This window comes from Trypanosoma conorhini (assembly GCF_003719485.1).
Source record: "Trypanosoma conorhini strain 025E chromosome Unknown Tco_14.4_contig_00247, whole genome shotgun sequence".
Lineage (NCBI taxonomy): Eukaryota > Euglenozoa > Kinetoplastea > Trypanosomatida > Trypanosomatidae > Trypanosoma > Trypanosoma conorhini.
In genome coordinates this window covers 11,811-24,976 of record NW_021704336.1, presented here as the reverse complement: position 1 = coordinate 24,976, position 13,166 = coordinate 11,811, and the positions used below count along the sequence as shown (strand labels likewise).

Genomic DNA, 13,166 nt, shown 5'->3' with positions numbered 1-13,166 from the left:
GATGGGTCGCTCGCCGGGGCAAGGCCGCACACTGCACAGGCTTCGTATGCTCCCGCAGCTCCCGGCGAAGTTGAAAGCGGCGGTTGGAGGAGCTCTTCGTCGTTGCGGTTTCATAGCCCAGATCGTTGGCGTCCATGACACCCGCGGTTGTGTCGACAAAGTCGCGGCGCGAGACGGCCTCGCGCAGCTCGCGAATGCCCACTGGGGTCTCAAGGGTGATGCCCTTCGATGCCAGTTTGCTGACCGCGATGTCGAGGAGGGCGCTCAGGTGGTACAGCTGCTTCCGCAGCGTGCGGTTTTCGTGACAGGCCTCCGCCAACTGCTTCTGCAGCTGTATGTTTTCGTGACGCACCGTCGCCACAAGCTGGGCGGAGGAGGACGCAACTAAATTGTCGCCCATCGCTTCTGCCCCCCACCCCACCCCCCCCACCCCACGCCGCGCCTAAAACCTCGCAGCAGCGAGGGAAATGTCTAAAGAAGCTATACCTACTCACACACACACGACGCCAATAAACGAGGAGGGAACTCCAAGAGAATTAATCGCAGAATTTAAAAAAAGGGGGTAAAAAAAAGAGGAGGCACGGAATTGCGGTCCACAAAGCGGGGAAGAGCCAAATTAGGAACAAGCAAAATACAAGGAGACAGGTGCCAACAAAAATTAAAAAAAAACAGAACAAAGAGAACAAAGAAAACGATAGTCCTGCTTTCTAAAGGCATCTATGAAAGCATAGGTGTGAATGCGCGGGTAGTGAGGCACAAAGTGTTCCAGATAAATTCATTTCCGCGGGGCCTGGGCACACAACGACGTTACGCCGACCACGAATCCACCACGTATCGACCTTGCTTCCGAAGCTGTTTCATGTATTCCTGGCCTCGCACCTCGTCACCGCCGCAGCAGCACTGAGTGACAATGTCTTCAAAGGTCAGTGCGACATCTTTGGGCATCGGAGTGGAATTGCCGCATACGTAAATGCAAGCACCTTCGTCCAGCAAGGCCGCCACACGCCTTGCGTGACGACCGAGCTGGTGTTGCACATAAAATTTTTTGTCTCCATCCCTGGAGAAGGCAGGCAACACCTTCAACTGCTTCAGGCGATCCCGGCTCAACTCCTTCCACTCGTCCGCGTAAAGGTAGTCCTTTCCTTCGTGGCGACAGCCAAAGACAAGTAATATAGGAACATCGCCCCAGACACTTGTGGAGGCCGCACACTCACGAATAAGCGAACGCAAAGGCGCAATGCCCGTCCCTGTGCCCACGCAGATCAAAGGTGTTGGCTTGGACGGCACAGGCAAGGAACCACGCCAGAGAAAGCATGTAAACACATCTCCAGCGACAGCAGCGGCGAGGTAAGAGCTGCACATTCCTTTGCGGCTGCGTTTCAGGGGCGTTTGCCACGATAGCTCGGCCACTGTAAGGTGAATCTCAGCGAGATCGAGGGAGGGCGCGGAAGAGATGGAAAAAAGACGGGGCCGCATCAGCGGCACGAAGCTAAGTAAAACGGAAAGCGGTGGCCGAACGGTGCGAAAGTCGGTTAACACCTCCACAACATTTCGCTTCTCTCGATGCGAATACGACATGAAGTCATCCAAGTTGTCCGATGAGGCCAACTCAAACAACCGCTCCCGCACCTCCTCCTCTCGCGCAAAGCGGGCCAACATGCCAAAAAAGGTCGGCCCGCCACGGCCTCCAGGTCGACGTAGTGCTTCAGAAAGGTCCGAAGCCTCATCGAGCGTCCAAAAAACATCTGGTGACGCTGTTGAAGAAGACCCTCAGACGTGTTCGGAGTCACGCAAACCATCACCTCGCCACTCTGCTGCGTTTGCGCAAGAAATGCGTCGATCATACTCTCACTATTGGCGCAGTAAATACCCAACGCATCGCCCACCTCAAAGGAGAGCGGCCCACGCCGCGCGACATCCCCTTCAAAGCGCGTGACTTCTCGGGAGAAAACCACATGATGAATTGCCTGAAAGTACCCTTTTGGTGTAAGACGGACATTTTGCTTCACAACACAGTTAAATGTCTCCTGGTTGTGAAGCGCCTTCTGGGAAAGTGCATCGGTTTCCACAGAGACTTCGGCAAGGGAGACATTATAGCGTGTAAGAAGGGGAACCTTTAAAAGATCCTCCGTGAGTTCACCATGTTCGTCTAAAGTTGGCCGTCCCAGTGCCCTCCAAAGCTGCACAATCCAAGGGAAAAAGGCCTCATCATGCCCCTTTGCGTCACTTTCGTCGCCAAGGCCGCGGTTAACGATAGGCTCGCCCCCCAATTGCTTCAGACGATTGTGAAGCATCTTCGCCATGTAGTTAAATTTCTGATACAAGGAGTCACCTGCGCCAAATACTGCGAAGCGCAACCCTTCCATGGAGGGTGCTGCCGGTTCCAAAAGCCTCGCCCACGAGACTCGAATGGAATCGGGCGCCTCCCCCTGACTGGCATTGGAGCAAATGATCACCAGCGGAGATGAGTCCTTCCACGACTCAAGAGAAAATTCGTCGGCAGGCAGGCACCGACAGTACTGGAATCCTCGCTTCAAAGCCAAAGAGGTGAGGGTAAACGCCAGATGCTCAGCACAGCCAGACTGTGTCCCATAGAGAACAGTTAGCAACTCCGCCTCCGGTTCAGCTCCCTCCCGCATCAGACTTGTCATTTTGATGCCTTTACCACTTGGTTTCGTTCCCTTTCACTATGAAAATAAGGCGTGTGTGTGCATGTGTGTGTGTGTGTGTGTGTAAAGTACAGACGCAGCACGTGTCACGTTGGGACAAGCACACCGTGAGACCAAGCGGAGCACAAGTTATCAGAGCTTCCTCCCCCTCATTCTTTCGTGGGAGGAAAGAAGAGAAAAAAAAAGGTCAAAGTTCATAGCTTTTCACTTCTATTTTTTACTTTTTCCTCTGTTTTGGTATTCCTCCCTCATCTTCCAGAGTTGTTGTTTGTTTTTTTTTTTGTAGGGTGTATGCCCTCAATCAAGTCAGAAGCAATTTTTTCACTTCATGCAGAACTGTCGCGTTGCTTGTCAGCCGCGCGCGCATCTCGCTATGCTTTCCGAAGAGGCGCGTGACAACCACATGCAACTTCGTGTTGGCCTCCACCACGCCCTGCGTGTACTCCTTGAGGATAAGCTCCTCTAGCTCCTTGCTGGAGTCCAACGCAGCCTCGTCCTGCACCGCCGCCGCCGCGTTTGTGAAGGTCCAGCTGACAACTCGCCGCACAAGTGTGCAGGTCTCTGACAACTGCATCTGCCAACTCTGGCTGAAGTCGGAAACCGCCTGCAGCGTTGCGGCCTCGCTCAGAGCAGCTGGCAGTGCGTCTGAGGGGAGTTCCAGCGGAACTTCATCGGTAAAAAAGGCACTTCCCAACGCGGCCTCGGCGACCTGGACGAAGTCAAACAAGTAACCATAGATTCCGCCTGCCTTTGAGTCTTCTTCCACAAAACGCGCCAGCTCATTGGAAATCCGGCTACTGATGCAGCCAACATGCGCAGGTGGCGCAGCACATGGCAACTGCTCCACCGCCACTACAGAGGCTAAAATACTAGCCAGTCGACGCCAATATGCCTGTATGTAAAAATAATTGTTAAGAGCAAACATGCGCTGCGCCAATGAGCTCTTGTGTCGTTTTGCAAGTGTAGCGATAAACCCAAGGACATTTTCGAGTTCACGGTAAAGAGCATTAGCGACGACGGAATCATACAGCAAAAGATCCACACCGTTCACCATGGATCCCTCAAGAGAGGCGGAGTTCAGGAGCTCCATTTCCCCTGCAATCTGACTGAACCGTCGCACGATGGGGTGGGGACCGAGTGTGGCGGCGTACTGACGGTCCTCCAGAAGTTTGCTCAAGCTCACTTTACTACCGCCCAGCACAAGCTGAAAGGGCGACAATCGCAATGACGTTAGAAACAGAGTTGATCTCTCGTCATTTGCCACAACGCTGTGCAGTGTGCCGGACAATATTCTTTTAGCAGACTCCATGATGCCGCTAAGAAGAAGAAGAGGGACGGGATTCGGCAAACGACAAAGAAACGTTTTGGCAATGTCAACAATGCGAAGACCAGCAAGGGTACTTTGACGGTCTGTCAACAGCGGCAGATCCTCCAGAATGCTATTTTGGGCGACGTCGAGTGCGCTCGACAGCACGACACGCACGAGCGCCTCCGTCCCGTCGTAATCGTCCTCCGTTGCAGAGAGGCAAAAGAACTGACGGATGAACTGGCATTCTGAGATGCAAAGTTTAACGAGCAGGTGCATGCAGCGAAGAAAATGGCATGACCAATTACCCGCGTTTTCCAGTGGAAGCGCCGCGGCCGCTTCCAGGGAAAAGGATTCGTTTCGAACCCGTATTGTGCCCAACGCCGAGACTGTATCGTAAATTGTCGTCTCCCGAATAATCATGGATCGTTCAGATTTCAGCATGCGACCCGCAAAATTACGCATGTGCTGTGAAACACTGCGCTCACGGCGCGGAAACGGATGCACGGGAAATCTTAGCGCCTGTGGCGCCACCGTAACATGGTTTCCTTTGGGAGCACCGGAGTCCCGATTGCACACCACATCATGCGCGTCATCCGCCGTGACGATGGTGTCAATGCTACCGGCATTCACCACACACAGTTCACCAAAATCGTGCAACACAGCACGAACATGGCGAGCAAAAGCGTCAGACATGCGTTTTGCGTATTCTTGAGAAATCGCCTCGGCAATAGGTTGATGGTATTTCTTTAGGAACTTGATGGCATTTTGAGCTGTTTCCACCAATGACCGCTGCTGGCTCCCAACGCTAGCCAGATCGTCTGCCGCAGCCAGTGCAACAAATTCTTTGCTAAAATATCGCTGCAGCTTATCACCAGCTCGCACAGCGGCTGCGTGTAAACGTGGTCGTGTTTCCAAGTCCACTGCCGACCCCTCCAGCTCTTTATTCGACAAGAAGAAGGTCAACTGCCTCTCCAACTCCGAGATGTTTTCCAAGTAACTCAAATCCACCTCCTTCTGGGCAATAGCACCACAAAAGGCATCACACTCCCGCAAGGCGGTGTAAACCTCGCTCAGCCTGCTGCTGCAGAGGCGGCGATTGTTGATGCTACGCACAAGGGACACGGTATGTTGCTGCATCTTTACCATGTCTTCTGCGGAATCGGCTAAACGACGCTGAAAAGCAATAATTTCCTCTTCAAACTCTACCAACTTATTCTCACACTCCACAATTTCCATGTACAGGGTACAGATGCTCTCTGCCTCATCTACATGGGCGGCAATGAAGTCCTCACGCAGCGCAGAAAGCTCCGTCTCGTGTCGCACCAGAACACTGTGCAGGTCCACCCCCCCGTTGAGGTGTGCTGTGATGGCGGCCTGCTCGTCATCGGAGCTGCACCGCATGAGCTCATCAATCGCGTCGAAACGGAGCATCATGCGTTCCGCATTTTCCTTCACCGACAGCTGGCCATTGTCGGTAGTCAGTTGCTCCATCAGCTGGTTTTCCCGAGCGAGAGCGGGGCGGCAAGACTACGGCGACACCTATATTGCTCCTTCTCCTCCGCCTCGTATCCCGCGTTCCAGCTGCAACATGCTGGCCAGGAGGTAAGGGGAGACAGAGCGGCACAGAAAGAATGCGGTGAGGCAAGACGGCAACAGAGAAGACCCGAATAACATGAAATGAAGACGGCACAATAAAAGACTGGAGCAACTAAAACCAAGGAAGAAACAGATATAAATGTGTGTGTATATATATATAAAGAAAAATTGGGTAAAGAGAAACAAAAACACCACATTGATGTCTACTAGCAGGTTCTTTGCCGCTCACATAAACTCCAGAGGCATCCCGGCACTTCATGCTTCTAAGTATTCTCCCTTTCTGTTTGTTTATTTAGTTTTCTTTTCTTTTCCTGGGCTTTGAAGGTCCAAGAGAATCACTCTGCTGTAAGCAGGCGAGTACCCCCCCCCCCCCAAAAAAAAAAAGAAAAAAAAAACGGGAACCCAGCATAATATTACTGTTCAAAGGACACTCCTTTCAAGGCACTCTGAAATACGTCCGGCAACGGTGGCGTTTGCGCAGTAGTAGTAAAACACCTCCCCCTGTTCACGGGGATAAATGGGAGGTGCCGGTGGAGCATCGGCTTCGCGCATTGGGGTCGCCCTCGCCTCCACACCTCTGTTCGTCATCGCCACCTTCGACGGGTGGCCATCTCCTGCTGCCACCTCCGCCGATTTGCCTTTGGCAACGGTTCCATCGGTTAAGACAGCAGCACAAGGAGAGCCACCCGGCACTCTTCGCTCCAGCAGCTTCCGCGCCTCTCCTCGTGCTGCGTGTTCTAGTTGCTCCATGGGGGTCACTGCAGCATCGCTTCCGGAGTGTGCAGTCCACATCTTGGCAGCCACCGTGTTGCCGTTAGACTGCGACGAGGCCTGCAAGACGCCCTGCTCAGGTGCATTCGGAGAGCCCGATTCACAACGAGACGAGCAGAGCACACTGTTGCCCTCAACATGCGCCCTCCGTCGTCGCTCAAAGACCTCCTCCGCAATTAACTGACGACGGATCTCTTGCGCCTGGAGAAGCACTTCGCTACGATCAGCCACATGACGCACGTAATTTTTATAGGCCTGGATTTTTTGCTGCGTAGTACCCGCGTCAATCCCCACCTCGGCGCAGGCATTCAATGCCTCTTGGGTCGTGACTTGAGTGGGAGCGTTGGTGTCAACCCAACGTGCACCGCTCATCACATCTTCAACGTGCTGACGCAGGGTGGGAAGCTCTAGAGCCGTGGTGGGAACGATGCCACACAGTGCGCATGCACGCAAGGAATGGGGAGAGTTCAGCTTCGGTGGATCTATAAAAATGTGTTCATTGTGGTAAGCCTCAGTCTTGAGCTGCCAGTGGTTCTGGCACTGCTCCAGGTTATCTAGATTGATCAGCGCCTTCATTAACGCCTTTGCTTCCCACTGACAATGGGAAAATGTAAAAGAAGAAGGAAAGCGAGGGACAACTAAACACCTTTCTCCACCCTCCACACCAAGTAGACACACACAGAAATATATATATATATATACATATAAAGAGAGGGTGAGAAGCTACGGCTTCGGGCGACGTAAAAAGTTTTCCAGGCGGCAATTTCGCAGTCGCACATAGACGTTCATTTGCAGCTTCTCGTTATACGTGTAGCGTGTCCCTAGCTGGCTTGGAAATTCCGTATTCCCATACATTTTACTGCCTGCAAACCCGCTGTGATGCATCTGCTGCCCCCACGCCTCGCAAGAATGGGGCGGGTGGGTGGGTGAATAGATGGACTCGACGGCGGCGCACGGAACTCCCCCCGCTACCGCCATGTTGTTTTTTCTTGTTTCTCTCCCTTTATTGGTGTATATGCACCCGTTTATGCGAAGCTTATTTCTTTCTTTTTGCTTTCTAACATTCTCCTTCGTCACATTACGCCCCCTGTTCGACGGCCACAGCTCTGAAAATTTAAGTTGTAAGTGCGGGGGCAACACCACGAGGAAACCAGCAACGACAGCACACACAAAAAAAAAAAACGACGCGTGGAACACGATGCCGCAGACTGCGGCGCATTGCGCCAGGAACTGCGCATGTCACCCCCCCCGCATCAAATCCCGTTTGTTTTTTCTCTTTTTTCTCTTTGGTTTCTCCGCACGAAGTCCACCTCGACCTTCCGTCCTCGCGCCGCTGCCTCCTCGCTGCGGCGAACTTCCAGAGAGAGGAAAGAGGATCAAGGGGAAACAGTGGCCCCCAAGAAAAGGCAAAAAAAGAAAAGAAAAAAAAGGATAAAACAATTCAAGGAAAAAAAACCGACCTAGCTTCTGGAGCTTGCAGTACTTTGCAGTTCGCAAGCATCCATCATGGAGAGTATGCTTTGGTAGGCAGCGTGGGTGATCTGCATGAGGGTGCTTTCCTTCACGACACGGCAGCTAAATGTTGGAACGTACAAGTCCGTTGTAAGCGCCTCCGCGGCGACAAGGGACCAGCTTGGGAGCTCCAGCTTGATCTCCTCCTTCCCGGCAAACACCTCCAGCTTGCCAGTGATGAGCAGCGTAAAAGTGTCGGAGGGCACCCCAATGCGATACAGCCAAATATTTGCCTTGTCCTCTTGCTCAAGTCCACGTGCATCTACCGGGGGACGAACCTTATAAAAGGTTCCGTGCGTACTGATGGCCTGAATCAACAACGGAACTGCATCCCGCGTATGACGCTGAAGAAGCGGAATGGACTCGTACAGAAACAACGCCGACGCCTTCAACTGATTTGCGCTTGCATTTACCCGACGTGAGCACTTTGGGGTTAATCCCACCTGTCGTTTGGTGGGAATTTGAGGTCCAGGGTGGGCGGGTTGTGGATCCACGTCGTACTCATCAAATATTTCACTATGAATAAGTTCCTCGATTACATCCTCCATTGTGACAAGCCCCTTCACCTCATAGTATGGATCTCCATACGGCCGCTGTTGTACTTCCTGTACCAAGGCGATATGGGACCTGCCTGTTTGGAAGTACTTCAGCATGGAGATGAGCTTCGTCTCTGAAGGGACAATGTGACAACGCCGATTATAAAATTTCACCAGTAGCATCACAGGTGTATTCTCGCGCGGGTCAATCATTAAAAGATCCTTCGCAAAGAGGACGCCGATAATATTATTTTTGCTCCGCTGATACACGGGAATACGACTATGACCGCGTTCAGAGATGAGTTGAATCACCTCCTCACTCACTGGTTCACTAGCCTCAAGCATGAGAACCTCAGAAATGGGCGTCAGCACGTCCATCACCGTCTTCTCATGGAGTTCCATTGCACCCACCATGAGGTCCACCTCTCTCTCCCCCAAACCCGACTCTGACCCGTGAGCGGCGTGCATGAACATTAGCTTTTTGAGTTCATTGCGCTCGTAAATTTGTCCAGGGTCGGTGCCAATGAAATGGTCAAGCACCACACTAAGGGGCTTGCATATAGGGTAGAAGAGTAAGACAAAAAACTTTACAATATAAATACTTTTAGCCCCAACTTGCAGGGCGTGGGCAGACATCAGAGCCTGTGGAATGACTTCCCCGCCAACCGTTGTCAGCGCCGTCGAGACAATGGTCGCCACCCATCCATGAATGTGCGAATCTGTGATCTGCGCAATCAGCGTGTTCACCATAACGTTGCCTAGAATCAGCGTGCAGAGCAGCTGATTACCAAGTCGGCGTATGGGCAAAATCCTGCCAGCATAGGTCCTGTCCGGCTCCGAACCACTATCCGCAATAATCTCGAGAGAAAGTGTATCGAGGCCCATGATGGCGAGCGTTAAACCCGCAAAAAGGGCGGCAAAGAGAAGGAGGACAGAATCTGCGAGGATCAAATAGGCCCACTGCATTTTGTCCATGGGCTCTTCCTCACTCACCTCCCTTGCAGCACTTGCCGCCGCCGCCGTTTGCGTTGCACAGGCAACCGCTGCTGCAGCAACAGTAATGAGCCTCAACGCCGTGCCCTTTGGCCGCACCGGCGCGCGCGCAGACATTCTTGCTGCCCCCGCAGGGCACGAATACGACGCTGAATTTATTATTGTTATTAGAACCGCACACATTCGCCCCCTACCACGACGACACGTAGCGGCAAGACAAGGAAAGGAATTAGGAGAAGGGAAGAAGAAGGGAATGATAAAAAAAAAAAAAGGGAGCCCACACACACGAAACCCTCACCCCCACACTAAACAAACGAATAGGCGAGGCGGCGGGGACAGTTCCGAGAGAAACAAGGAAGCACAGCTGAAGAAACCAGAAACAAAAAAAAAAAACAACTCCCCCATGACCCTTCACCTTTTCCCCTGTCGCACCCCACCAAACCGACATTAGTCCAAAAAAAAAACCAGAATTGCAAAGAACTGTGACGACGCCTTGAATTACTGGAGAAAACAAATATATATATATTAACTATGCCTCCTTCCCCTTAATTACTTCTTCATGGTGTTGCGGAGCAACTCCTCCATTAAGTCCCGTGTCTTCTTCAGCAAAACGGCATTTGCCGCGTGAGCCTCTCGTCCGCTTCCTTTGCGGGGTGAGAGCTGACTTTCGCACGAAATCTCACGTGTGAGACGGCTGATGAGTTCTCCCTCGGTCTCCACCTCCTCCACATGCCGGCTATGCGACACCTCCACTGGGGAAGCCGAAGTAGCGGAAGAGGGTGTGTGAGGTGCAGCGACTGAGCCGCGTCGGGCTGAACCTGTCGAATGTGAAATAGTAAACGGTGGGGGAAGTGGCCGAGGTCCACGTCGATCACTGCGAAAGTGCTTTTCACGACCTGGCGCAGCGTCTGGCGGGGACAAAAGAAAACGTGACTCGTCCCGCACGGGAACAGCCGTGACATCGTTGTGCAGAGGGCTCTCCTTGGCTAAACGCGGGGCCGCTGCGGGCGTCGTCGCTGCAGGTGTGGCTGGCACGACACCGGCGTCATCAGCAGCAAACATGGCACTGAAGACTTCCTCATCATCCACCTCCTCCTTCTTCACCGCCTCTGTGTCGGGGTCTGGAAGCACTGCCTTTGCCTCCCACTCTTCCTCTGTATTTTGCTGGCCCACGCGTTGGGCATCAGAAACTGCACCCGACGCTTCCACGATATCCTCCCCCACCCCCACCTCTACCTCCCTCTTACTTGGCTTTGCCTCGATGGGCTGGCGCTCCTCCGGCGCGTCCTCGCCTGCGGCGGCCGTAGAGAAAGCCGGGGTTGAGTGGAGGTCCAAAATACAGACCTCGGGCCCGTAGAGCGAGGAAAGATGCTGCAGAAGTATTTGACGCGACTGGGACTGGGCTGCCGCCTCACGAGGCACCAACCCGTAGCGCTTGATGCGCAGCTCAAGATTTCGCATCTGCCACGCCTCAGCGTCATCCGCCGTCAACAGCTGCCGCAACACGTCCATGTCAAGACGGTAACCCTCCGATTCGTGAAGCGTCAAAAGACGAGAGGCACAAAGCGCGGCCAACAAGGCCGTTGGTGTGCTCGGCGCCACCGCAACACCCAGCCGTGCGAGCAGATGCCGGCAGTACGCCACCGACACCGTCGACGGTGGTCGAACAGGAAGACCAACGAACAAAGCCCACTTCCAGAGGCTGCAAACCAGCTGCGCCTCCACCTTTAGGTGGTGGCGCAGAAACGACATCACACGCCTACCACCCTCTGAGCCCCACTCCCCCATATGGGGTGAGTCGATGAGCAGGATTTTAATAAACTGGGGCGACGTCAGCGCATGAACGACTTCCGTGGGGAGCCCGCCCGCAGAAACGCCCGCGACGCTCAAACGATGAAGAGAGGAAACAGCACCAGTAAAGGTGATTACGTCACCAGGAATCGTTGCGACGGCGAGTTTCCACTGGTCCTGGTCAGCCTCCAACACGAAATGCAACCCCAGCAGTTTTTCTTGTGACATTTGACGCAGCATCGCAGCAGCCTTGCCCGAAGCACAGTACGGCAGTGGTGCGTGAAGAAACTGGCGTACGTGCCGCTGGTGCCTGCTTCGCGCGTCAATTTCAGTGACAACATCGCCTGCTGAAGGAAATGAGACGTAGAGAAAATTTGGCGCCCCACGGTTGGCGTGTAAAAAATCGGGATGAAGTCTCATGCCATCCGCTGTTTCACGCTGCAGCGCGAACTGCACATCAGGGTGATCCGTCAGCGCAGAGGCGTCAGGGAAGCGCGAGAGAAACCGTGGACCAAACTTGCTGTGAAAGACACCGCGAACCTCCACAAAGTGGGACCTGTAGACGGCTTGCACGCGACGTTCCGGGACGATAAAGGTTGGTAGCAGCAAGACCAAGGCGTTCAAGGCGTCATGCAACAACTCCGGCTGTGACTTTAGACTGTAGAGATCATCGGCTCTTGAGCAACCGCTTGCAAGGGCGGACAAGCGGACAACGCGGTAATCCTCCGACCACTCCAGCAGGGATGCAAGAGGCGGGTGTGTGAGCTGCTGCCACCGCAGCAACTCGCCCCCGACACCACGGTTTAGCCTCAACTGCAGCTGATCCCGAACGAGGGCCGAGGCAACAAAGTACGAGGGCACAACATCGCGCAGTTCCAACTTCATCAGGTGTGAATTCGCACCACCATCTGCAGGTCCTTCTTCGGCGTGCCTCTCTGCACCGTTGCAGCTGCGAGACTCCAATGGCACCCAGGGCTGCCAAGACACCAGCATGTCCTCTTCACCCTCGTCCAACACCGACCTCTTGACAGAAAGAAGCAAAGGGGACAACTGCATCAGCGCGCTTCGAAACGATTCGGATGAAATTTTCTGCGGCATCATGCCTGTCCGCACGGCCTCACGCCAAATAGCGGCTGCTGATCGTGGCTGCGCAGGCACCAGGCGAAGCACATGCTGCGGAGCCAAGTACGGGCACGGAGGACACGGAAGGGCCGAGAGATATTGTCGCATGACCTCCTGCATGTCAACAGCAGCAACAGGCCCCCGCTGCCCACGTCGTCCCATGCGCTGCATGAACCACCGCCAACAGTGCAACATCCCACACTCGTGGCGACAGTAGTAGGAGCCCTAAACGCGCAAGAGACACGAAACTAAAGCCGGAACTCTTTGCCCTTCTCACACGCAGAGAAGGGGGGGAAAAAAATAGAGAAGGAAGCAGAAACACTGTGCCTGGATGAGGCCCTGCCACGCATTCACACAATAAAAAAAAACAGGACAATATTATAGGAGAAGACGCTTTGGTTGCATTTGCATCCCACATACCTCCCAATTCAGAGAAGCGGCGCACATCTTTAGTACATCAAGAAAACAAGAAGCTCCTAAAGGCACATATGCCACGATAAAACTGTGTAATTGACTTATTTTTGTTTTTCTTTTCTTTTACTGAAGGCATAAAGCAAAAGCCCGCTGGAACCCCACGCAACTGCCGGACTCCCTCTGCGCGGAACTTATCAGTAAAAGTAGGCGCGGTAAAGGTGGAATGACAGAAGACAAAAAAAAAAAAACGAAGAAAAAACAACAACAACAACCCGTCATTAAAGCCTCAGGGAAGGCCAACAAAGCCTTCATTCGGTTGCCTAGATGCACCTGGTCGCACATTCATGCCGAGGCCCTGCCGACGAAACAAAACAAATGAATAAATTAAGTAGTAGTAGAGAGGAAACAGGAGCAACAACGGAGGCACAAAAAGCATCCTGCGACAACAAATTC

General features: G+C 53.3%; 7 protein-coding genes across 7 annotated transcripts, besides 7 other annotated features; all 7 read right to left on the bottom strand.

Moving 5' to 3' along the window:
• Window positions 1–400, bottom strand: Tco025E_04691 (uncharacterized protein; the record flags this gene model as incomplete). The annotated part of the gene is made up of 1 exon (XM_029371600.1): window positions 1–400. A coding segment is annotated over one exon (400 nt), but the record flags the coding sequence as incomplete, so codon positions are not given.
• Window positions 401–408: 8 nt separating this feature from the next.
• Window positions 409–438: a microsatellite.
• A 212-nt stretch (window positions 439–650) lies between these two features.
• Window positions 651–691: a microsatellite.
• Window positions 692–807: 116 nt separating this feature from the next.
• Tco025E_04690 (NADPH-dependent FMN/FAD containing oxidoreductase) lies at window positions 808–1,476 on the bottom strand (the record flags this gene model as incomplete). Its single annotated transcript, XM_029371599.1, has 1 exon — window positions 808–1,476. One exon carries the CDS (start codon window positions 1,474–1,476, stop codon window positions 808–810), a length of 669 nt encoding a protein of 222 aa, XP_029228289.1.
• Window positions 1,477–1,532: 56 nt separating this feature from the next.
• On the bottom strand, window positions 1,533–2,639 carry Tco025E_04689 (NADPH-dependent FMN/FAD containing oxidoreductase; the record flags this gene model as incomplete). Its single annotated transcript, XM_029371598.1, has 1 exon — window positions 1,533–2,639. One exon carries the CDS (start codon window positions 2,637–2,639, stop codon window positions 1,533–1,535), a length of 1,107 nt encoding a protein of 368 aa, XP_029228288.1.
• A 63-nt stretch (window positions 2,640–2,702) lies between these two features.
• Window positions 2,703–2,734: a microsatellite.
• Window positions 2,735–2,970: 236 nt separating this feature from the next.
• Tco025E_04688 (putative leucine-rich repeat protein) lies at window positions 2,971–5,469 on the bottom strand (the record flags this gene model as incomplete). The annotated part of the gene is made up of 1 exon (XM_029371597.1): window positions 2,971–5,469. One exon carries the CDS (start codon window positions 5,467–5,469, stop codon window positions 2,971–2,973), a length of 2,499 nt encoding a protein of 832 aa, XP_029228287.1.
• Window positions 5,470–5,851: 382 nt separating this feature from the next.
• Window positions 5,852–5,885: a sequence feature (A-rich).
• Window positions 5,886–5,947: 62 nt separating this feature from the next.
• Window positions 5,948–5,969: a microsatellite.
• A 25-nt stretch (window positions 5,970–5,994) lies between these two features.
• Window positions 5,995–6,921, bottom strand: Tco025E_04687 (dynein heavy chain; the record flags this gene model as incomplete). Its single annotated transcript, XM_029371596.1, has 1 exon — window positions 5,995–6,921. The coding sequence occupies one exon, from the start codon at window positions 6,919–6,921 to the stop codon at window positions 5,995–5,997; it is 927 nt and encodes a 308-aa protein (XP_029228286.1).
• A 108-nt stretch (window positions 6,922–7,029) lies between these two features.
• Window positions 7,030–7,052: a microsatellite.
• A 753-nt stretch (window positions 7,053–7,805) lies between these two features.
• On the bottom strand, window positions 7,806–9,503 carry Tco025E_04686 (CBS and cyclic nucleotide-binding protein domain-containing protein; the record flags this gene model as incomplete). The annotated part of the gene is made up of 1 exon (XM_029371595.1): window positions 7,806–9,503. The coding sequence occupies one exon, from the start codon at window positions 9,501–9,503 to the stop codon at window positions 7,806–7,808; it is 1,698 nt and encodes a 565-aa protein (XP_029228285.1).
• Window positions 9,504–9,935: 432 nt separating this feature from the next.
• Tco025E_04685 (uncharacterized protein) lies at window positions 9,936–12,494 on the bottom strand (the record flags this gene model as incomplete). The annotated part of the gene is made up of 1 exon (XM_029371594.1): window positions 9,936–12,494. One exon carries the CDS (start codon window positions 12,492–12,494, stop codon window positions 9,936–9,938), a length of 2,559 nt encoding a protein of 852 aa, XP_029228284.1.
• Window positions 12,495–12,948: 454 nt separating this feature from the next.
• Window positions 12,949–12,984: a microsatellite.
• Between the last annotated feature and the right edge of the window lie 182 nt (window positions 12,985–13,166).